At 53.8% G+C, this 25641-nt stretch overlaps 1 protein-coding gene across 2 annotated transcripts in view; it reads right to left on the bottom strand.

Moving 5' to 3' along the window:
- The window catches only part of IDH3B (isocitrate dehydrogenase (NAD(+)) 3 non-catalytic subunit beta), a 31138-nt gene extending 8906 nt beyond the window's left edge, over positions 1-22232 (bottom strand). Inside the window, exons 1-11 of one of the 2 annotated variants that reach the window (XM_083173178.1) lie at positions 22102-22232; positions 20600-20659; positions 18173-18271; positions 17653-17773; positions 17440-17500; positions 13143-13275; positions 12922-13055; positions 12420-12522; positions 6889-7035; positions 2759-2853; positions 2382-2442 (exon numbers count right to left, since the gene is read on the bottom strand). In XM_083173178.1, coding sequence (XP_083029304.1) covers positions 2382-2442; positions 2759-2853; positions 6889-7035; positions 12420-12522; positions 12922-13055; positions 13143-13275; positions 17440-17500; positions 17653-17773; positions 18173-18271; positions 20600-20659; positions 22102-22137 — 1050 coding nt within the window. In that variant the 5' untranslated portion in view covers positions 22138-22232. The remainder of the gene's footprint in view (positions 1-2381; positions 2443-2758; positions 2854-6888; positions 7036-12419; positions 12523-12921; positions 13056-13142; positions 13276-17439; positions 17501-17652; positions 17774-18172; positions 18272-20599; positions 20660-22101) is intronic. The other variant, XM_083173253.1, reaches the window with a different exon arrangement.
- Between the last annotated feature and the right edge of the window lie 3409 nt (positions 22233-25641).

The following is a 25641-nucleotide window of genomic DNA, read 5'->3' as shown; positions in this document are numbered from 1 at the left end:
CGTTCCACATCTCACTCCAGCGCCCGAGCCATTCCACCCACCCTCCCGCTCCCCATCTCACTCCAGCACCCGAGCCGTTCCACATCTCACTCCAGCGCCCGAGCCATTCCACCCACCCTCCCGCTCCCCATCTCACTCCAGCACCCGAGCCGTTCCACATCTCACTCCAGCGCCCGAGCCGTTCCACATCTCACTCCAGCGCCCGAGCCGTTCCACATCTCACTCCAGCGCCCGAGCCGTTCCACATCTCACTCCAGCGCCCGAGCCGTTCCACATCTCACTCCAGCGCCCGAGCCATTCCACCCACCCTCCCGCTCCCCATCTCACTCCAGCACCCGAGCCGTTCCACATCTCACTCCAGCGCCCGAGCCATTCCACCCACCCTCCGCTCCCCATCTCACTCCAGCACCCAAGCCGCTCCACATCTCACTCCAGCACCCTAGCCGTTCCACATCTCACTCCAGCGCCCGAGCCATTCCACCCACCCTCTCACTCCAGCGCCTGAGCCTTTCCGCTTCACATCTCACTCCAGCGCTCAAGACGTTCCACGCACCCTCCCGCTCCACATCTCACTCCAGCGTCCAAGCCTTTCCACCCACCCACTCCAGCGCCTGAGCCTTTCCACTTCACATCTCACTCCAGTGCTCAAGCCGTTCCACGCACCCTCCCGCTCCACATCTCACTCCAGCGCCCGAGCCTTTCCACCCACCCACTACACTTTTCACTCCGGCTCTCCAGCCTTTCCACCCACGCACTCCATATCTCACTCCAGCGCCTAAGCCGTTCCACCCTCATCTCACTCTAACTCCCCTGTTCCACCTACTCCTGCACCAGCCTGTTCCACATCCACCCACTCCAGCGACTGCCCCATTACACACCCACCGCCACCCTCAAACTGTTCCCTGTTACACACATAATTACATACACACTCCCGCTCCAGAGTCAAAATGACAGGAGAAAGGGGTCGGGAAGCAGATACCAGGCAGAGACAGGAGAGGGGTTGGGAAGCAGGTATGAGCAGGCAGAGACGGGAGAGAGGGGTCGGGAAGCAGGTATGAGCAGGCAGAGACGGGAGAGAAGAATCGGGAAGCAGGTATGAGCAGGCAGAGACGGGAGAGAGGGGTCGGGAAGCAGGTATGAGCAGGCAGAGACGGGAGAGAAGAATCGGGAAGCAGGTATGAGCAGGCAGAGACGGGAGAGAGGGGTCGGGAAGCAGGTATGAGCAGGCAGAGACGGGAGAGAGGGGTCGGGAAGCAGGTATGAGCAGGCAGAGACAGGAGAGAAGAATCGGGAAGCAGGTATGAGCAGGCAGAGACAGGAGAGAGGGGTCGGGAAGCAGGTATGAGCAGGCAGAGACGGGAGAGAGGGGTCGGGAAGCAGGTATGAGCAGGCAGAGACAGGAGAGAAGAATCGGGAAGCAGGTATGAGCAGGCAGAGACAGGAGAGAGGGGTCGGGAAGCAGGTATGAGCAGGCAGAGACGGGAGAGAGGGGTCGGGAAGCAGGTATGAGCAGGCAGAGACAGGAGAGAAGAATCGGGAAGCAGGTATGAGCAGGCAGAGACAGGAGAGAAGAATCGGGAAGCAGGTATGAGCAGGCAGATACAGGAGAGAAGAATCGGGAAGCAGGTATGAGCAGGCAGAGACAGGAGAGAAGAATCGGGAAGCAGGTATGAGCAGGCAGAGACAGGAGAGAAGAATCGGGAAGCAGGTATGAGCAGGCAGAGACGGGAGAGAAGAATCGGGAAGCAGGTATGAGCAGGCAGAGATGGGAGAGAAGAATCGGGAAGCAGGTACGAGCAGGCAGAGATGGGAGAGAGGGGTCGGGAAGCAGGTATGAGCAGGCAGAGACGGGAGAGAGATGTCGGGAAGCAGGTATGAGCAGGCAGAGACGGGAGAGAAGAATCGGGAAGCAGGTATGAGCAGGCAGAGACAGGAGAGAAGAATCGGGAAGCAGGTACGAGCAGGCAGAGATGGGAGAGAGGGGTCGGGAAGCAGGTATGAGCAGGCAGAGACGGGAGAGAGATGTCGGGAAGCAGGTATGAGCAGGCAGAGACGGGAGAGAAGAATCGGGAAGCAGGTATGAGCAGGCAGAGACAGGAGAGAAGAATCGGGAAGCAGGTATGAGCAGGCAGAGACGGGAGAGAAGAATCAGGAAGCAGGTATGAACAGGCAGAGCGGGGTTAGGAAGCGGTCAGCCACCAGGCAGAGATGTTACATAGTAAGTAATGTGCAGGTATGTAGAGTGGAGTCAGCAGACAGTCATTGTGTCCCAGCGCAGGTAAAGGCCAGTACTGAGCTTGTATGTAATCACAACAGAAGTATATGCGTTAGGGGGACACCCAATGTTAATCTTGCGTTAGTCATACAGAACAGTGTCTCACCTTTCCCTGTTTAATCACCTTCCTCACTGCATCCGAGATCAGACTGGAGTGATACTCGAGGCTGAAGGTGAGGCAAGGAACATAGAACATTGTTACACGTCACACATCCTGCATTGTGGAAGCCATTACTATGTAAACATTCGTTAACTCAATATAGGGAGTATGAGTCATAACCAAATTACTGGTCCAGTACACGTTACATGCCAATAGTACATGTACATTCCCCAAACACCACAGTACACCCTCGTTGTCATCACAATGGCCATGCCTGCCTCTGTCACATGACATCACTATGCAGTCACATGACAGGAGCCACCAGGCATAGTCATGTGACACAACCAATGGTGATCCTAACCTGACCAAACACTCTTACTTACTTGAGGTGACGCAACATGTTTGTGGCAGTCAGCAACATGGCGGTTGGATTAGCGATGTTCCTGCCCACAGCCTGGGCAAAGGGATGGCGGGCGCCCTGTGGTGAGAACACACAATCACACATTGCAGTATAATGACCAATGGGTGCAGAGATTCATGGGTAATGACAGGTCAGAAGTGGGGGACACACAGGTATGTCAGGGGCCTTATCTGCAATAGACTACCAGGGTGGGATCTGGGGGTGTGACATGGGAGCACTGGGAAGTGTTTGCTGTACCTATGGCCGGACAGAGGAGGGGAAGTCAGGATAATACCTTTCCCAGCATGCACCCCTGTTACTCCAATAACATTACATTGCCCAGTACGCTATCAGTGCGGAGGCCTCCGTTACATGTTACATTCCCCAGTACGCTATCAGTGCGGAGGCCTCCGTTACACGTTACATTCCCTAGTATGCTATCAGTGCGGAGGCCTCCGTTACACGTTACATTCCCCAGTACGCTATCAGTGCGGAGGCCTCCGTTACACGTTACATTCCCCAGAACGCTATCAGTACGGAGGCCTCCGTTACACATTACATTCCCCAGAACGCTATCAGTACGGAGGCCTCCGTTACACGTTACATTCCCCAGCACGCTATCAGTGCGGAGGCCTCCGTTACACGTTACATTCCCCAGAACGCTATCAGTGCGGAGGCCTCCGTTACACGTTACATTCCCCAGAACGCTATCAGTGCGGAGGCCTCCGTTACACGTTACATTCCCCAGAACGCTATCAGTGCGGAGGCCTCCGTTACACGTTACATTCCCCAGTACGCTATCAGTGCGGAGGCCTCCGTTACACGTTACATTCCCCAGAACGCTATCAGTGCGGAGGCCTCCGTTACACGTTACATTCCCCAGTACGCTATCAGTGCGGAGGCCTCCGTTACACGTTACATTCTCCAGTACGCTATCAGTGCGGAGGCCTCCGTTACACGTTACATTCCCCAGTACGCTATCAGTACGGAGGCCTCCGTTACACGTTACATTCCCCAGAACGCTATCAGTACGGAGGCCTCCGTTACACGTTACATTCCCCAGAACGCTATCAGTGCGGAGGCCTCCGTTACACGTTACATTCCCCAGCACGCTATCAGTGCGGAGGCCTCCGTTACACGTTACATTCCCCAGAACGCTATCAGTGCGGAGGCCTCCGTTACACGCTACATTCCCCAGTACGCTATCAGTGCGGAGGCCTCCGTTACACGCTACATTCCCCAGTACGCTATCAGTGCAGAGGCCTCCGTTACACGCTACATTCCCCAGTACGCTATCAGTGCAGAGGCCTCCGTTACACGCTACATTCCCCAGTACGCTATCAGTGCGGAGGCCTCCGTTACACGTTACATTCCCCAGTATGCTATCAGTGCAGAGGCCTCCGTTACACGTTACATTCCCCAGCACGCTATCAGTGCGGAGGCCTCCGTTACACTAATGACATTACATTCCCCAGCACGCTATCAGTGCGGAGGCCTCCGTTACACGTTACATTCCCCAGAACGCTATCAGTGCGGAGGCCTCCGTTACACGTTACATTCCCCAGCACGCTATCAGTGCGGAGGCCTCCAATACACGTTACATTCCCCAGCACGCTATCAGTGCGGAGGCCTCCGTTACACTAATGACATTACATTCCCCAGCACGCTATCAGTGCGGAGGCCTCCGTTACACGTTACATTCCCCAGCACGCTATCAGTGCGGAGGCCTCCGTTACACGTTACATTCCCCAGCACGCTATCAGTGCGGAGGCCTCCGTTACACATTACATTTCCTAGTACGCTATCAGTGCGGAGGCCTCCGTTACACGCTACATTCCCCAATACGCTATCAGTGCAGAGGCCTCTGTTACACGTTACATTCCCCAGAACGCTATCAGTGCGGAGGCCTCCGTTACACGTTACATTCCCGTGCGGAGTCCTCCGTTACACGTTACATTCCCCAGAACGCTATCAGTGCGGAGGCCTCCGTTACATTCCCCAGCACGCTATCAGTGCGGAGGCCTCAGTTACACGCTACATTCCCCAGTACGCTATCAGTGCGGAGGCCTCAGTTACACGCTACATTCCCCAGCACGCTATCAGTGCGGAGGCCTCAGTTACACGTTACATTCCCCAGCACGCTACCAGTGCGGAGGCCTCCGTTACATGTTACATTCCCCAGTATGCTATCAGTGCGGAGGCCTCCGTTACACGTTACATTCCCCAGCACGCTATCAGTGCGGAGGCCTCCGTTACACGCTACATTCCCCAGTATGCTATCAGTGCGGAGGCCTCCGTTACACGCTACATTCCCCAGTACGCTATCAGTGCAGAGGCCTCCGTTACACGCTACATTCCCCAGTACGCTATCAGTGCAGAGGCCTCCATTACACGCTACATTCCCCAGTACGCTATCAGTGCGGAGGCCTCCGTTACACGTTACATTCCCCAGAACGCTATCAGTACGGAGGCCTCCGTTACACGTTACATTCCCCAGCACGCTATCAGTGCGGAGGCCTCCGTTACACGTTACATTCCCCAGAACGCTATCAGTGCGGAGGCCTCCGTTACACTAATGACGTTACATTCACCAGTATGCTATCAGTGCGGAGGCCTCCGTTACACGTTACATTCCCCAGTACACTATCAGTGCGGAGGCCTCCGTTACACGTTACATTCCCCAGTACGCTATCAGTGCGGAGGCCTCCGTTACACGCTACATTCCCCCATCAGTGCGGAGGCCTCCGTTACATTCCCCAGCACGCTATCAGTGTGGAGGCCTCCGTTACATTCCCCAGCACGCTATCAGTGCGGAGGCCTCCGTTACATTCCCCAGCACGCTATCAGTGCGGAGGCCTCCGTTACATTCCCCAGCACGCTATCAGTGCGGAGGCCTCCGTTACACTAATGACATTACATTCCCCAGCACGCTATCAGTGCGGAGGCCTCCGTTACACTAATGACGTTACATTCCCCAGTACGCTATCAGTGCGGAGGCCTCTGTTACAGTAATGACGTTACATTCCCCAGCACGCTATCAGTGCGGAGGCCTCCGTTACACTAATGACGTTACATTCCCCAGTACGCTATCAGTGCGGAGGCCTCCGTTACAGTAATGACGTTACATTCCCCAGCACGCTATCAGTGCGGAGGCCTCCGTTACACGTTACATTCCCCAGCACGCTATCAGTGCGGAGGCCTCCGTTACATTCCCCAGCACACTATCAGTGCGGAGGCCTCCGTTACATTCCCCAGCACGCTATCAGTGCGGAGGCCTCCGTTACATTCCCCAGCACGCTATCAGTGCGGAGGCCTCCGTTACACTAATGACATTACATTCCCCAGCACGCTAACAGTGCGGAGGCCTCCGTTACAGTAATGACGTTACATTCCCCAGCACGCTATCAGTGCGGAGGCCTCCGTTACACGTTATATTCCCCAGTATGCTATCAGTGCGGAGGCCTCCGTTACACTAATGACGTTATATTCCCCAGTACGCTATCAGTGCGGAGGCCTCCGTTACATTCCCCTGCACGCTATCAGTACGGAGGCCTCCGTTACACGTTATATTCCCCAGTACGCTATCAGTGCGGAGGCCTCCGTTACATTCCCCAGCACGCTATCAGTGCGGAGGCGTCCGTTACAGTAATGACGTTACATTCCCCAGCACGCTATCAGTGCGGAGGCCTCCGTTACACTAATGACGTTACATTCCCCAGTACGCTATCAGTGCGGAGGCCTCCGTTACACGTTATATTCCCCAGTACGCTATCAGTGCGGAGGCCTCCGTTACATTCCCCTGCACGCTATCAGTACGGAGGCCTCCGTTACACGTTATATTCCCCAGTACGCTATCAGTGCGGAGGCCTCCGTTACACTAATGACGTTACATTCCCCAGTAAGCTATCAGTGCGGAAGCCTCCGTTACACTAATGACGTTACATTCCCCAGTACGCTATCAGTGCGGAGGCCTCCGTTACACCGTTCCTAGAAATCCTCTGTATATTACAGCACCACAATGACGGGCCGCTGGCGCATATTACTGTACACTCCGCACCTGCCGCTGTATGTGTAACACAGAAATACACCAACCAGCCAGACGCCACTACTCACCGTCTCAAACACGGCGTACTCCGCACTGTAGCTCTCCCCGGGCACCACGCCTGCTCCACCAACCAGCCCGGCCGCCAGATTATCAATGATATTGCCGTACAGGTTTGGCATCACCAGCACATCGAACTGGTAGGGATTCTGTACCAGCTGGGAGAGAGAGAGGCAGAGGTCAGCACACAGAGCAGCTCCAACATATAGACAGAGGGGGTAAGAGACAGTCATACTGTACGGGTACAGACAGTGGGGGCATGAGACAGTCACACTGTATGGGTACAGACAGAGGGGCATGAGAGTCACACTGTACGGGTACAGACAGAGGGGGCATGAGACAGTCACACTGTACGGGGACAGACAGGGGGGGCATGAGACAGTCACACTGTACGGGTACAGACAGACAGGGGGGGCATAAGACAGTCACACTGTACGGGTACAGACAGACAGGGGGGGCATGAGACAGTCACACTGTACGGGTACAGACAGTGGGGGCATGAGACAGTCACACTGTACGGGTACAGACAGTGGGGGCATGAGACAGTCACACTGTACGGGTACAGACAGTGGGGGCATGAGACAGTCACACTGTACGGGTACAGACAGAGGGGGCATGAGACAGTCACACTGTACGGGTACAGACAGTGGGGGCATGAGACAGTCACACTGTACGGGTACAGACAGAGGGGGCATGAGACAGTCACACTGTATGGGTACAGACCGAGGGGGCATGAGACAGTCACACTGTACGGGTACAGACAGAGGGGGCATGAGACAGTCACACTGTACGGGTACAGACAGAGGGGGCATGAGACAGTCACACTGTACGGGTACAGACAGGGGGGGGCATGAGACAGTCACACTGTACGGGTACAGACGGGGGGGGCATGAGACAGTCACACTGTACGGGTACAGACAGGGGGGGCATGAGACAGTCACACTGTACGGGTACAGACAGGGGGGGGCATGAGACAGTCACACTGTACGGGTACAGACAGGGGGGGGGGGCATGAGACAGTCACACTGTACGGGTACAGACAGACAGGGGGGGGGGGGCATGAGACAGTCACACTGTACGGGTACAGACAGACAGGGGGGGCATGAGACAGTCACACTGTACGGGTACAGACAGGGGGGCATGAGACAGTCACACTGTACGGGTAGAGAGAGGGGGGGGCATGAGACAGTCACACTGTACGGGTACAGACAGGGGGGCATGAGACAGTAACACTGTACGGGTACAGACAGGGGGGGCATGAGACAGTCACACTGTACGGGTACAGACAGTGGGGGCATGAGACAGTCACACTGTACGGGTATAGACAGAGGGGGCATGAGACAGTCACACTGTACGGGTACAGACAGGGGGGGCATGAGACAGTCACACTGTACGGGTACAGACAGACCGGGGGGGCATGAGACAGTCACACTGTACGGGTACAGACAGTGGGGGCATGAGACAGTCACACTGTACGGGTACAGACAGGGGGGGCATGAGACAGTCACACTGTACGGGAACAGACAGTGGGGGGCATGAGACAGTCACACTGTACGGGTACAGACAGAGGGGGCATGAGACAGTCACACTGTACGGGTACAGACAGGGGGGGCATGAGACAGCAACACTGTACGGGTACAGACAGGGGGGGCATGAGACAGTCACACTGTACGGATACAGACAGAGGGGGCATGAGACAGTCAAACTGTACGGGTACAGACAGAGGGGGCATGAGACAGTCACACTGTACGGGTACAGACAGGGGGGGCATGAGACAGTCACACTGTACGGGTACAGACAGACAGGGGGGGGGCATGAGACAGTCACACTGTACGGGTACAGACAGCGGGGGCATGAGAGTCACACTGTACGGGTACAGACAGCGGGGGCATGAGACAGTCACACTGTACGGGTACAGACAGAGGGGGCATGAGACAGTCACACTGTACGGGTACAGACAGGGGGGGCATGAGACAGTCACACTGTACGGGTACAGACAGGGGGGGCATGAGACAGTCACACTGTACGGGTACAGAGGGGGCATGAGACAGTCACACTGTACGGGTACAGACAGGGGGGGCATGAGACAGTCACACTGTACGGGTACAGAGGGGGCATGAGACAGTCACACTGTACGGGTACAGACAGGGGGGGCATGAGACAGTCACACTGTACGGGTACAGACAGCGGGGGCATGAGAGTCACACTGTACGGGTACAGACAGCGGGGGCATGAGACAGTCACACTGTACGGGTACAGACAGAGGGGGCATGAGACAGTCACACTGTACGGGTACAGACAGTGGGGGCATGAGACAGTCACACTGTACGGGTACAGAGGGGGCATGAGACAGTCACACTGTACGGGTACAGACAGGGGGGGCATGAGACAGTCACACTGTACGGGTACAGAGGGGGTATGAGACAGTCACACTGTACGGGTACAGACAGGGGGGGCATGAGACAGTCACACTGTACGGGTACAGACAGCGGGGGCATGAGAGTCACACTGTACGGGTACAGACAGCGGGGGCATGAGACAGTCACACTGTACGGGTACAGACAGAGGGGGCATGAGACAGTCACACTGTACGGGTACAGACAGAGGGGGCATGAGACAGTCACACTGTACGGGTACAGACAGGGGGGGCATGAGACAGTCACACTGTACGGGTACAGACAGGGGGGGCATGAGACAGTCACACTGTACGGGTACAGACAGGGGGGGCATGAGACAGTCACACTGTACGGGTACAGACAGAGGGGGTATGAGACAGTCACACTGTACGGGTACAGACAGTGGGGGCATGAGACAGTCACACTGTACGGGTACAGACAGGGGGGCATGAGACAGTCACACTGTACGGGTACAGACAGAGGGGGCATGAGACAGTCACACTGTACGGGTACAGACAGAGGGGGCATGAGACAGTCACACTGTACGGGTACAGACAGAGGGGGCATGAGACAGTCACACTGTACGGGTACAGACAGCGGGGGCATGAGACAGTCACACTGTACGGGTACAGACAGCGGGGGCATGAGACAGTCACACTGTACGGGTACAGACAGCGGGGGCATGAGACAGCAACACTGTACGGGTACAGACAGAGGGGGCATGAGACAGCAACACTGTACGGGTACAGACAGAGGGGGCATGAGACAGTCACACTGTACGGGTACAGACAGGGGGAGCATGAGACAGTCACACTGTACGGGTACAGACAGAGGGGGCATGAGACAGTCACACTGTACGGGTACAGACAGAGGGGGTATGAGACAGTCACACTGTACGGGTACAGACAGAGGGGGTATGAGACAGTCACACTGTACGGGTACAGACAGCGGGGGCATGAGACAGTCACACTGTACGGGTACAGACAGAGGGGGGCATGAGACAGTCACACTGTACGGGTACAGACAGAGGGGGCATGAGACAGTCACACTGTACGGGTACAGACAGGGGGGGCATGAGACAGTCACACTGTACGGGTACAGACAGAGGGGGCATGAGACAGTCACACTGTACGGGTACAGACAGAGGGGGCATGAGACAGTCACACTGTACGGGTACAGACAGAGGGGGCATGAGACAGTCACACTGTACGGGTACAGACAGGGGGGGCATGAGACAGTCACACTGTACGGGTACAGACAGGGGGGGCATGAGACAGTCACACTGTACGGGTACAGACAGGGGGGGCATGAGACAGTCACACTGTACGGGTACAGACAGAGGGGGCATGAGACAGTCACACTGTACGGGTACAGACAGTGGGGGCATGAGACAGTCACACTGTACGGGTACAGACAGCGGGGGCATGAGACAGTCACACTGTACGGGTACAGACAGTGGGGGCATGAGACAGTCACACTGTACGGGTACAGACAGCGGGGGCATGAGACAGTCACACTGTACGGGTACAGACAGAGGGGGCATGAGACAGTCACACTGTAAGGGTACAGACAGAGGGGGCATGAGACAGTCACACTGTACGGGTACAGACAGAGGGGGCATGAGACAGTCACACTGTACGGGTACAGACAGCGGGGGCATGAGACAGCAACACTGTACGGGTACAGACAGAGGGGGCATGAGACAGCAACACTGTACGGGTACAGACAGAGGGGGCATGAGACAGTCACACTGTACGGGTACAGACAGGGGGAGCATGAGACAGTCACACTGTACGGGTACAGACAGAGGGGGCATGAGACAGTCACACTGTACGGGTACAGACAGAGGGGGTATGAGACAGTCACACTGTACGGGTACAGACAGAGGGGGTATGAGACAGTCACACTGTACGGGTACAGACAGCGGGGGCATGAGACAGTCACACTGTACGGGTACAGACAGAGGGGGGCATGAGACAGTCACACTGTACGGGTACAGACAGAGGGGGCATGAGACAGTCACACTGTACGGGTACAGACAGGGGGGGCATGAGACAGTCACACTGTACGGGTACAGACAGAGGGGGCATGAGACAGTCACACTGTACGGGTACAGACAGAGGGGGCATGAGACAGTCACACTGTACGGGTACAGACAGAGGGGGCATGAGACAGTCACACTGTACGGGTACAGACAGGGGGGGCATGAGACAGTCACACTGTACGGGTACAGACAGGGGGGGCATGAGACAGTCACACTGTACGGGTACAGACAGGGGGGGCATGAGACAGTCACACTGTACGGGTACAGACAGAGGGGGCATGAGACAGTCACACTGTACGGGTACAGACAGTGGGGGCATGAGACAGTCACACTGTACGGGTACAGACAGCGGGGGCATGAGACAGTCACACTGTACGGGTACAGACAGCGGGGGCATGAGACAGTCACACTGTACGGGTACAGACAGGGGGGGCATGAGACAGTCACACTGTACGGGTACAGACAGAGGGGGCATGAGACAGTCACACTGTACGGGTACAGACAGGGGGGGCATGAGACAGGCACACTGTACGGGTACAGACAGAGGGGGCATGAGACAGTCACACTGTACGGGTACAGACAGCGGGGGCATGAGACAGTCACACTGTACGGGTACAGACAGCGGGGGCATGAGACAGTCACACTGTACGGGTACAGACAGTGGGGGCATGAGACAGTCACACTGTACGGGTACAGACAGCGGGGGCATGAGACAGTCACACTGTACGGGTACAGACAGAGGGGGCATGAGACAGTCACACTGTAAGGGTACAGACAGAGGGGGCATGAGACAGTCACACTGTACGGGTACAGACAGAGGGGGCATGAGACAGTCACACTGTATGGGTACAGAATGCCAGTAATGGCAGCTAGACGGCAGCACATGCCCAGTATCTGCATGGTCAGAACCCCCAAAGTATAGCGGCAATGCAAGATTCACCACAACGCTGTACCCTCATATTGCTATAGGACATTATACGTATCGGGCCATCTACAGGTGAAAAACAAGGCTAATTGGAGTATGCCCCACCCCCTGTAGGGGGACAGTAGCAGAAGACATACAGGGTTACCCGCAGAGCGGGTGTGGTGCACAGGGCCTCACCTGCATGCAACAGTTATCAATGATCATGGTCTCAAACTGGATCCGTGGATATAACTCCGAGATCTCCTTACAGCACTGCAAGAACAGCCCGTCCCCCAGCTTCCTGCAGGACAGAACATTATCATTAGTATCAGCATCAGCCTCCGTGTAACCGGCCACAGAAGAGCATCACCCCCCCCGCCCCGGCGTAAGCGGCCACAGAGGAGCATCCTCCCCTCCGCGTAAGCGGCCACAGAGGAGCATCCGCCTCCGCGTAACCGGCCACAGAGGAGCATCCTCCCCTCCGCGTAAGCGGCCACAGAGGAGCATCAAACTGTGGCAAGGCATGCTGGGATGTGTAGTTTCACAACAGCTGGAGGGCCATAGTTTAGACATGCCTGCTGTAATCACAGGGGTAGAGCGGAGGAAAGGCTTTTTAGTGCCCTCCAACAGTTGGAAAATGACAGCACCCTGCCCGTCCACTTATATAAATGGTGGGACCAGGTCACGTGACCCTACTTACATGATATTGGCCTTGTGCACCGCAGTCACCTTGGACCGGCCTTTCTTGGTAGCATAATCAAAGGCAAACTTGGCGATGCGGTTAGACTTCTCCCTGGTGATGATCTTCAGGCACTCGATGACTCCGCTGACGCTCTGTAAGGTAAGGAGTGAAGGGTTACACTGCTGTGTGTGTGTGTCGGCAGACGGCCGTCTCCATGGAATGTCCTACAGCTACCGCACCTCGTGCTCCAGAGAGCTGTACTCCCCCTCCGTCTGCTCCCGGATGATCACCAAGTCCAGGTTGTTGTGACGGGTCTTGAAACCAGGAAGGCTGTTTACATGGACCACATTGGCGAACAAGTCCAACTTACGTCTGCAAGGAGATGGAGACGAGAGGGCGTTTGGTTACAGAACAGCTGGTGACGGGCTGCTGGTAATGATGGGGATCCCGCGCTACTGGTGGCGGGCTGCTGGTAATGATAGGGATCACTCGCTACTGGTGACGGGCTACTGGTAATGATGGGGATCCCGCGCTACTGGTGACGGGCTGCTGGTAATGATGGGGATCCCTCGCTACTGGTGACGGGCTGCTGGTAATGAAGGGATCCCGCGCTACTGGTGGCGGGCTGCTGGTAATGATGGGGATCCATCGCTACTGGTGACGGGCTGCTGGTAATGATGGGGATCCCGCGCTACTGGTGGCGGGCTGCTGGTAATGATGGGGATCCCGCGCTACTGGTGGCGGGCTGCTGGTAATGATGGGGATCCCGCGCTACTGGTGGCGGGCTGCTGGTAATGATGGGGATCCCTCGCAACTGGTGGCGGGCTGCTGGTAATGATGGGGATCCCGCGCTACTGGTGACGGGCTGCTGGTAATGATAGGGATCATTCGCTACTGGTGACGGGCTGCTGGTAATGATGGGGATCCCGCGCTACTGGTGGCGGGCTGCTGGTAATGATGGGGATCCATCGCTACTGGTGACGGGCTGCTGGTAATGATGGGGATCCCGCGCTACTGGTGGCGGGCTGCTGGTAATGATGGGGATCCCGCGCTACTGGTGGCGGGCTGCTGGTAATGATGGGGATCCCTCGCTACTGGTGGCGGGCTGCTGGTAATGATGGGGATCCCTCGCTACTGGTAACAGGCTGCTGGTAATGATGGGGATCCCTCGCTACTGGTGACGGGCTGCTGGTAATGATGGGGATCCCGTGCTACTGGTGGTGGGCTGCTGGTAATGATGGGGATCCCGTGCTACTGGTGACGGGCTGCTGGTAATGATGGCGATCCCGCGCTACTGGTGACGGGCTGCTAGTAATGATGGGAATCCCTCGCTACTGGTGCGGGCTGCTGGTAATAATGGGGATCCCTCGCTACTGGTGACAGGCTGCTGGTAATGATGGGAATCCCTCGCTACTGGTGCGGGCTGCTGGTAATGATGGGGATCCCTCGCTACTGGTGACAGGCTGCTGGTAATGATGGGAATCCCTCGCTACTGGTGCGGGCTGCTGGTAATGATGAGGATCCCTCGCTACTGGTGACGGGCTGCTGGTAATGATGGGGATCCCTCGCTACTGGTGACGGGCTGCTGGTAATGATGGGGATCCCTCGCTACTGGTGGCAGGCTGCTGGTAATGATGGGGATCCCTTCGCTACTGGTGGCGGGCTGCTGGTAATGATGGGGATCCCTCGCTACTGGTGGCGGGCTGCTGGTAATGATGGGGATCCCGCGCTACTGGTGGCGGGCTGCTGGTAATGATGGGGATCCCGCGCTACTGGTGACGGGCTGCTGGTAATGATGGGGATCCCGCGCTACTGGTGACGGGCTGCTGGTGACAGGCTGCTGGTAATGATGGGGATCCCTCGCTCCTGGTGGCGGGCTGCTGGTAATGATGGGGATCCCTCGCTACTGGTGGCGGGCTGCTGGTAATGATGGGGATCCATCGCTACTGGTGACGGGCTGCTGGTAATGATGGGGATCCATCGCTACTGGTGGCAGGCTGCTGGTAATGATGGGGATACCTCGCTACTGGTGACGGGCTGCTGGCAATGATGGGGATCCCTCGCTACTGGTGGCGGGCTGCTGGCAATGATGGGGATCCCTCGCTACTGATGACGGGCTGCTGGTAATGATGGGGATCCCTCGCTACTGGTGGCGGGCTGCTGGTAATGATGGGGATCCCTCACTACTGGTGACGGGCTGCTGGTAATGATGGGGATCCCTCACTACTGGTGACGGGCTGCTGGTAATGATGGGGATCCCTCGCTACTGGTGGCGGACTGCTGGTAATGATGGGGATCCCGCGCTACTGGTGACGGGCTGCTGGTAATGATGGGGATCCCGCGCTACTGGTGACAGGCTGCTGGTAATGATGGGGATCCCACGCTACTGGTGACAGGCTGCTGGTAATGATGGGGATCCCTCGCTACTGGTGACGGGCTGCTGGTAATGATGGGGATCCCGCGCTACTGGTAATGATGGGGATCCCTCACTACTGGTGGCGGACTGCTGGTAATGATGGGGATCCCGCGCTACTGGTGGCAGGCTGCTGGTAATGAAGGGGATCCCGCGCTACTGGTGGCAGGCTGCTGGTAATGATGGGGATCCCTCACTACTGGTGGCGGACTGCTGGTAATGATGGGGATCCCTCACTACTGGTGGCAGGCTGCTGGTAATGATGGGGATCCCTCGCTACTGGTGGCGGACTGCTGGTAATGATGGGGATCCCGCGCTACTGGTGGCAGGCTGCTGGTAATGATGGGGATCCCGTGCTACTGGTGACGGGCTGCTGGTAATGATGGGGATCCCGTGCTACTGGTGGCGGTCTGCTGGTAATGATGGGGATCCCTCACTACTGGTGGCGGACTGCTGGTAATGATGGGGATCCCGCGCTACTGGTGGCGGGCTGCTGGTAATGATGGGGATCCCTCACTACTGGTGGCGGACTGCTGGTAATGATGGGGATCCCGCGCTACTGGTGGCGGACTGCTGGTAATGATGGGGATCCCTCACTACTGGTGGCGCGCTATTGGTAATGATGGGGATCCCGCGCTACTGGTGGCGGGCTGCTGGTAATGATGGGGATCTCTCACTACTGGTGACGGGCTGCTGGTAATGATGGGGATCCCGCGCTACTGGTGGCGGACTGCTGGTAATGATGGGGATCCCGCGCTACTGGTGGCGGACTGCTGGTAATGATGGGGATCCCTCACTACTGGTGGCGCGCTATTGGTAATGATGGGGATCCCGCGCTACTGGTGGCGGGCTGCTGGTAATGATGGGGATCTCTCACTACTGGTGACGGGCTGCTGGTAATGATGGGGATCCCTCACTACTGGTGGCGGACTGCTGGTAATGATGGGGATCCCGCGCTACTGGTGGCGGGCTGCTGGTAATGATGGGGATCCCTCACTACTGGTGGCGGACTGCTGGTAATGATGGGGATCCCGCGCTACTGGTGGCGGACTGCTGGTAATGATGGGGATCCCTCACTACTGGTGGCGCGCTATTGGTAATGATGGGGATCCCGCGCTACTGGTGGCGGGCTGCTGGTAATGATGGGGATCTCTCACTACTGGTGACGGGCTGCTGGTAATGATGGGGATCCCGCGCTACTGGTAGCAGGCTGCTGGTAATGATGGGGATCCTGCGCTACTGGTGGCGGACTGCTGGTAATGATGGGGATCCCGCGCTACTGGTGGCGGGCTGCTGGTAATGATGGGGATCCCTCGCCTCTGATGAGCTGCTGGTGCTGTGATCACACAGAATATGGCCTATTAACGCTGAGAACTAGCGGCACGGAGCATGGTCGCAGAGCGCTGCTTTCCGTCACAGTATGGCGTACTGATTCATAGCCGAGAGCCGTCAGACACACAACCACCAGTACCTCTGGCTACCGGAACAGGACAGTGAAGAGAGAGATTGGGACCTAGGACGTTACTGAAACAGAGCATGCGTTGGCCGTGCATTTACAGTGTACTGGGATGGAAATTACGCCGTCATCTCAATACAAACAAGTCCAGCTTCCATTACATGTGATCATTTCAAGCAGCGTCCCTGGAGGTCACCTCTTTAGATTTTATTTAGAAGACAGAAGCATATTCAAATTGTCATCCAAACAATAAGGCAGTTACACAAGCAACAATATGGCAGGGAACAGAACCAAACATACAATATCATATAGACAGAATGAAAATTACACTAAAAAAAATCCTTCAACTCCACTAAGAGATCTGTAGAAATACTAAGTGGAACCTTCGTACAAAGAGTAAAGCTGATTTTGAGAATCTCGGTCTAAGGCAGGCACGTCCAAACTGTGGCCCTCCAGCTGTTGTAAAACTACACATCCCAGCATGCCTTGCCAAAGTTTTAGCATTCCTTAATAGCAAAACTGTGGCAAGGCCTGATGGGACTTGTAGTTTCACAATGGCTAGTTTGGACATGCCTGGTCTAAGGAATCAATCTATATCCCCCATTGCACACACATTGCTAGCCTGCCTGTCTAGATGAAGGAGGCTCCGTAAGGTCAGGGGGCATACCTGAGTCTCATCTCGTATGATGCCAGCTCTCCCTTGTACTCCATGGGAGTGTGAATCTTCCCTGTTGAGAAACAACAGACGTATGAGGAGAACGATCGTTTCTCGCCCAGCAATTACTGTGCAGAATACAGCCACAGACACACACAGGAGTCCTGGTACCACGGCAGAACCTTACAGGCTCAATACTGATTGTACCCAGACTGAGATTTATACCTTTAATGGCGACTTTATTCGCCTCCATGGATGTGAGAACCTGCTCCAGCCTCTGCGGGGACGCCATGTTCTGCACTTCACTCAGGTGGTGCTCATCAAACTCCACCGGGACATCGGCTGCCTGCGGTACATAGAGCCAGCGTGAGACACAGGGGACATGGCTGGACCCCGTCTAGGGTGGTGGCAGAATGGAATGTATCTGTTATAAGGGGATGCAGTTAGAAGAATCCCGACACTTTCTCCCTTTATGGGTTTCCACAACACCCATAGAGGGAGAATAAATTAGTGTGCCGAGCGTAGCTGGGCGCTGGGCCCACTGCATGGCAAGTGCAGCGAGCCTGCAAGGGGGGCGATCCCGTTATAAAGTGTGACAAAGGGGAGCACGTGTGATACTGCATGAGGGTAAACACATGACAGATCCTGCCAATGAGCAGGGACCAGTGAGGCAGAAGGTAGCATCCTGAGCGGGATGGAAGATGTCCGTCTGCACCCCCCCCCCCCCCTAATCTGGCTCACTCACCTTGAACACTTCCTTCACTGAGTGCATGAGCTCAGGCCCCACTCCATCCCCGGGGATCATCGTTACATGAAAGGCCCCCTCCGCCCTGACGGAGTCGCTCTGTAACGTGACGCAGAAGACACAGTAACATATCACTGGCATTAGTCAAAGGGGGTGTAACAGAGACATATGGTTACCCAGCATCAGGGCTGTGGAGTCGAGGAGTCGGAGTCTGAGGCAATTTCGAGTACCTGGAGTCGGGGTCGGCAAACAATGCACCGACTCCGACAATTATAATTAATGACTTCTCTACTGTAAGAATAAAAGACCAATGCATGCAGTGCCTCACGTAACCGCAAAACAAACACGTTAAGTGACCATGAAAAAGCATGCTTTTCATGTGCTTCACTATATGGCACGCAACGCACAATTCGGAGCACCAATACTTATAAATGTATTCTCCCTTGTAGTTTACAACTTATTTCCAATGTTCAATAAGGTTTTCAATACCTCAGTGGTAGAAATCACCTGGTGTAGACTCGAAAAATTCATTCAACCGAGCTCTCCCACCATACGCACAACATCTTTTTGCGCGGATGAAGATCTTGTTTCATGCGCGGGGTCATTTGTTTACCTTGGCTAAGCCATTCCTTACGCTGGTTCATATTGATGTACAGGCACCATTTTTAGTCGCCAGTAACGATTCGGTAAAGAAATCGTTCCTTGTGTCCGTGAATTGAACGGTGACGAGCAAGCAAACCAGCGGAGATTGTGGCTCGTTGATTTTTGTTGTCGTCACAAAGGATGTGGAACTCATGCTCCACACTTCTGAACCTTTCCTATTGTTTTTGTTCCCAAAACAACCAAATGATGTGGTTTTTATCTTTGAACTGGTAAAGTTCCTGTTCCTGATGTTTATGCCTACTGCTACTATCCAGCCATTTAATTAATTAATAAAACTTTTTTCATTGAGTTTGTCCTTTGCTTAAACCAGGCATGTCCAACGTTGGCCCTCCAGATGTTGTGAAACTACACATCCCAGCATGCTTTGCCACAGTTTTGCTATTAGAGAATGCTAAAACTATTGCAAAGCATGCTGGGATGTGTAGTTTCAAAACATCTGGAGGGCCAACATTGGACATGCTTGGCTTAAACTGTTAAATAATATGTATGTTGCCTTTCTTTCCTTCAAGGAATGTATCAAATACATTCGAATATTAATACAGAGGAGTCGGAGTCGAGGAGTCGGCATCAGAAGTACGAGGCGTCGGGGTCGGAACATTTATCTACCGACTCCACAGCCCTGCCCAGCATGCACCTGTAACCCAACATAAGCACTTGATGTGGTGGAAGCGATATAACCGTATTACAATGTGCAGTTCCTCCAGATTACATAGAGCACATCATGGGTTAAATATACTGTATGAAGCGGTGATAATTTTACAATGCTCTGTATAATTTTGCAATGCTGATATATATATATATATATATATATATATATATATATATCTTATATATATATATATATATATATATATACACATATATATCTTATAACGGCTTCATACAAATGAACAATGATAAAACAAATGATAAAACTTAGCTCTACACCCCCCCCCCCCCAGCCATCGCAGTCACGTGACCACAACAAGGAAGTGCTGATCATTCTCGCACCCTGCATCTATCACACTGGTGCAGTTCTCTTACCTGCCTGTGGTGTCACCCTCAGCTGTGGTGCTTCTGCCAGAGTCTGGTCTGTATGTCAGCACTGATAAACAAACCACACTGTGCTAGAATCGCCACAGCAGAGTGTGACACCCCAGGCAGGTAAGAGAACGGATCCGATACGATTTCCCGGCGGTCGGGATCCCGACACTGGAATCCCGACCGCCGAAATCCCGACAAGGGGGGGACATGGATCGCCCCCCCTTGCGGGCTCGCTGCGCTCGCCACGCAGCGGGCCCGGTGCCTCGCTACGCTCGGCACGCTATTTTATTCTCCCTCTATGGGTGTCGTGGACACCCACGGAGGGAGAAAGTTTCGGGATTTCGGCGGTCGGGATTCCAGTGTCGGGATCCCGACCGCCGGCAAATTAACCGCATCCCAAGAGAACTGCACCAGTGTGATAGATGCAGGGTGCTAGAATGATCATTAGTGACAGACTGACTCTATGATCAGGTGACTCTCTCCTAGGAACAAACAGAAGCCTAATGTCACAAATTGCTATATGCCTGTATCCACATGGCTCCATCACACAGGGAGGGACACAGCGAGCGGAGGATCCTACAGAGATAACTCTCGGGATCAGCCCTCTGTGCAGCTCAGGCATCACACTATACAGAGAACACTGACAGAACTGCTACTGGTATGATGCCAGCACCATTCCCGTCACCAGTCCCTACACATACTATACTATAAGTACACACACCGGGCCCGTCCCCACCTCACCTGGTTCAGTGGTGCTGAGGACAGACACCTCCTGAGGGGACACCACGGAGACACACATTTCTACAGAGAAAAAAATATTGTGTATTGTACATGCCCATCACAAGACTGACCCCCAAGAGTACCCCAATAATACTACCCCATCCCCCTCACTGACTCCAATAGTACTACCCCATCTCCCTGTCACTGACCCCAATAATATTACCCCATCACCCCCTCACTGACTCCAATAGTACTACCCCATCTCCCTGTCACTGACTCCAATAGTACTACCCCATCTCCCTGTCACTGACTCCAATAGTACTACCCCATCTCCCTGTCCCTGACTCCAATAGTACTACCCCATCCCCCTTTTATCGACCATAACACCCCATCCCCCCTTACAATGACCCCAATAATACCCCACCCCCCTCACTGACCCCAATAATACCCCATCCCCCCTCACTGACCCCAATAATACCCCATCCCCCCTCACTGACCCCAATAATACCCCATCCCCCCTCACTGACCCCAATAATACTACTCCATCCCCCCTCACTGACCCCAATAATACTACTCCATCCCCCCTCACTGACCCCAATAATACTACTCCATCCCCCCTCACTGACCCCAATAATAATACCCTATCCCCCTCTCACTGACTCCAATAGTACTACCCCATCTCCCTGTCACTGACCCCAATAATACTTCCCCATCCCCCTCTCACCGACCATAACACCCCATCCCCCCTTACAATGACCCCAATAATACCGTATCCCCCCTCACTGACCCCAATAATACTACTCCATCCCCCCTCACTGACCCCAATAATACTACCCCATCTCCCTCTCACTGACTCCAATAGTACTACCCCATCTCCCTGTCACTGACCCCAATAATACTTCCCCATCTCCCTCTCACCGACCCCAATAATACTTCTCCATCCCTCTCTCACCGACCATAACACCCCATCCCCCTTACAGTGACCCCAATACCCCATCCCCCCTCACTGACCCCAATAATACTACCCCATCCCCCTCTCACTGACTCCTATAGTACTACCCCATCCCCCTCTCACCCCATAACCTCTTACAGTTACCCCAATAATACCCCATCCCCCCTCACTGACCCCAATAATACTACCCCATCCCCCTCTCACTGACTTCTATAGTACTACCCCATCCCCCTCTCAGTGACTCTCACCCCATAACCTTTTACAGTTACCCCAATAATACCCCATCCCCCCCTTACAATGACCCCAATTATACCCCATCACCCCTCACTGACCACAATACTTCCCCATGCCCCCTCACTGACCCCAATAATACTACCCCATCCCCCTCTCACTGACCATAATAACACCCCATCCCCTCTTACAGTTACCCCAATAATACCCCATCCCCCTTACAATGACCCCAATACTACTACCCCATCCCCCCTCTCAGTGAGCCCAATCATACCCATACCCCTCCCCATGGCAGTGACAGGCGCCCCCCAGATACAGCCCTGTGTCCCCTCTGTGTTACCCGTCCGGCCCGGAGCAGGTGAGTGAGCGCCGCCATGACAGTACAGTGCACCGGAAGCTGCTGCCTGTGGGGGCGTGACCCGGATATGACGTAGGCACGGGGCTGGCGGGATGGCTCACACACACAATCCGCTGTCTGTGCGGGAGCCGGACTGGTGCTGCTGCTCTGGTAGAGACTAGATCCCCTTCAGTTACAGTTACAGCACTTTATTATTATTATTATCTCAGCTGGTTCCACTTCTGCAAATGTAAATATCCCCCCCCTGTAGGTCATGGACGGAATGAGAAGTGTATTTAGCCTGTTTTATTATTTGTGTCTACATCCACCTCTGTTATTGTACCGAGTACATGGATTGCAGTGGATGCAGCCCATTTACAGTATTACGTTGTGTCCTCACCCACTTCTGTTTGTGTATAATGAATCACCCATCAAAATACACAAACTGAAGTGGATCTAGCTAATGTTCCCCATTGTGTCTAGAATCACCTCTGTTTATGTACGTTTTAGCCCCCCTGCTGGTCAGATACAAAATGTGAAGTGGATTTTGCCTACAGTACTTTACAGTTTGGGGGAAATTTACAAAAATAAATTCGTGAAAAAAAAAAATCGTATTTTCCTACGAAAATACAATTTTTTTCAGCGGATTCGTATTTTTGGCATTTACTATGCCAAAAATAAGAATTTTCGTATTGATGGGACATTCGTATTTGTATTTACAAATATGAATGATTACACCATCGATAAAATACGACAGAAATCACCATTCAAAAGAATGGTGATTCCTGATTTACTAAGCGGCCGTATTAAAAATACGGCCGCTAATTGGCATGAAACAGCCACGAACGGCCGGCCAAATACGGCAGGAAAATACACTTTATTTTCCTGTCGTATTCGGCTTTAGCCTGCACGGATCAGTCAGATCCGTGCAGGCTTCAGTGTTAAAAAAATAGAAAAATAAATAAATACATTTTAAAAGAAAGCGGAGTGGGGTCCCGGATATGACGTGGGCACGGGGCTGTAACCAGCACCAGGCTGAAAGAGCCGGGGCTGGTAATAAAAAATCTGGAAACCCGGAAAATAGGGGTTCCCCGATTTTTTTTTAAATTCCCAAAATACAGGGGGACAAATTGACTAGGGGTCCCCCGTATTTTAAGAACCAGCCCCAGGCCAAACCAGCCAGCAGGGTAATGTCACATACTTATTAGATATGCTCCCGTGGCCAAAACATCACCCTACTGACCAGTCAGCCTGGCCAGGGGCCCTGGGGGAGTGGGGACCCCCCCAATAAAGGGGTCTCCCCCCTCCAGGACTTACCTGAACAGGCTGAAGCATGCGGGGCATTACAGGGCCCGCTGGCTCTTGTAGTTCCACAGTATGAAAAATTGTAAAATAAACACACAGACACATGAAAAATAAAACTTTAATACATCCAAAGCCCACAAATACTGATACTTACCTATCTTGAGCTCGTCGGTAAGTCCCGGGGTCCGGGCCTCCAGGGTCCAGGGCTCCATGGTCTGGTGCCTTGGTTCCTGGGTCCGGGGCTGCAGAGTCCGGGGTCCAGGGCCTTGGTTCCGGGGCTGGTCCAGGGCTCCAGGACTGAAGAGTCCGGGGTCCAGGATCCAAAGAAATCCATAGGGGGACCTGTGGAAGGAAATCCAACTTACCAAGGTCCTCAGGCGAAGATCTGTCCTCTTCGTTCCGAAGTAGTCCAGGCCTTCAGAAAATAACAAACACCGGACTGTTCCGGCCAGTACCCGAGACGGACTGAGGAAAGACGCAGAGATGTTTCATCTTCCACGCCTCTCCTCCAAATGATTCTATTGACCGCCTAGTGGCCAACCAGGAGCTGACTTTCTTGGTACAAAGAGGACAGATGTTTACCTGAGGACCTTGGTAAGTTGGATTTCCTTCCACAGGTCCCCCTATGGATTTCTTCGGATCCTGGACTCTGGACTCTTCAGCCCTGGAGCCCCGGACTCTGCTGACCCAGAAACCAAGGCACCGGGACCCTGGAGCACCAGTCCCTGGAGCCCTGGACCCCGGACCATGGAGGCCCAAACCCAGGAGCACCGGACCCCGAACCCAGGGACCTACCGACGGGCTCAAGACAGGTAAGCATCAGTATGTGTGGGCTTTGGATGTATTAAAGTTTTATTTTTCATGTGTCTGTGTGTATTTATTTTACTATTTTTCATACTGTGGAGCTAAAAGTGTCAGCGGGACCTTTAATGCACCGCATGCTGGGACTTGTGGTTCTCCAAGTCCCAGCTTGCGGGGGAGGCTTGCTGAGACTCATAGTTCCACAATATTAAACAATAGTTTATTCTTTTTGTTACACAAAGATCAGCCCAGTGACCACCGCTCCAGGGTCACATTTATTTATTTTTCTATTTTTTTATACACACTGCAGCCTGCACGGATCTGACTGATCCGTGCAGACTGGCTATACAAATTCGTATTAGCGGCCGTATATATGGCCGGCTAATACGAATCATTACGCCATCGGAGGGTTACAAAGCAGTCGTATTTGACTGCTTTGTAAATTGCCCTCTGGAACAAGACTTTGCATACGGCTGAAACAGCCGTATTTAGTCGTAGTCATTCGTATTAAGAATACAAATACGAAATTTTGTATTAGTATTCTTAGTAAATTTCCCCCTTTGTGTCTAAAACGACTTCTGTTTTTGTTCCATGTACACGACTTGAAGTGGATTTTGCCTATTTTATATTGTGTGTCTACAACCACTTCTGTTTATGTAAGTTTTAGCCCCCCTACTGGTCAGATACAAAATTTGAAAGGTATTTAGCTCAATTTATATTAAAAAGCATAGTTCCTGGTGGTCACGGCAGTTCGTGAGTGAGGAGTGAGGTTCGGCTCTCCAGCCCCTCCAGCATCTTGCTCCCTATCTCCCCCGCTGCCCTGTGCACATGTAAAGAGTAAGAATAAACGGCAGTGCAGCCCGACATGCAGACCCGCTGATCTGCTATCCGACACCACGTGGATACCTGTTTGTTGCCCTCTGGTCACTGGCCGTGTGTTGACCGCCGTGCTGTGGCTCGGAGGCTGGTTGCGGCGGTACCTGGACATCGTGGGGAGTGAGCGGCTCCTGTGCTGACTGTCACGCTAGCAGTAGCACCAGCTGGAGTGTAACGGAGGCTAGGTGCCTTGATGTAAGGTTTTTGCATAGACGACAGGAGGGAGGGATGCAATTGGTTAAAAGAAAAACAGTTTTAATAAAGATACTGCGATACAGAAGATGAACTGTGGCACAAAGGTAATACTGAAGATATGAATTAACCAGAGTCAATGATATATAAAACTTATTGTAAAGTTCGTAGTGGATGGATAACGAGGTTGAAAACTGAAGATGACTTGAAGTGTAGATTTCAAGAATAAACGTAAACTTGAATAGTTGATTTGAAGGATTTACTTGAAGAGATGATTGAATTGAAGATTGAATGATTGAATGAAAGATTGAATGGTTGAATGATTGGACGGTTGGATGATTTGGAAGATTGGATGGTTGATAGGATGAA

Source organism: Crinia signifera, chromosome 1, assembly GCF_055691185.1.
Source record: "Crinia signifera chromosome 1, ASM5569118v1, whole genome shotgun sequence".
NCBI classification, from domain to species: Eukaryota; Metazoa; Chordata; class Amphibia; order Anura; family Myobatrachidae; genus Crinia; species Crinia signifera.
The sequence above is the reverse complement of the archived record's forward strand: the minus strand, read 5'-3'. Positions and strand labels throughout refer to the sequence as shown.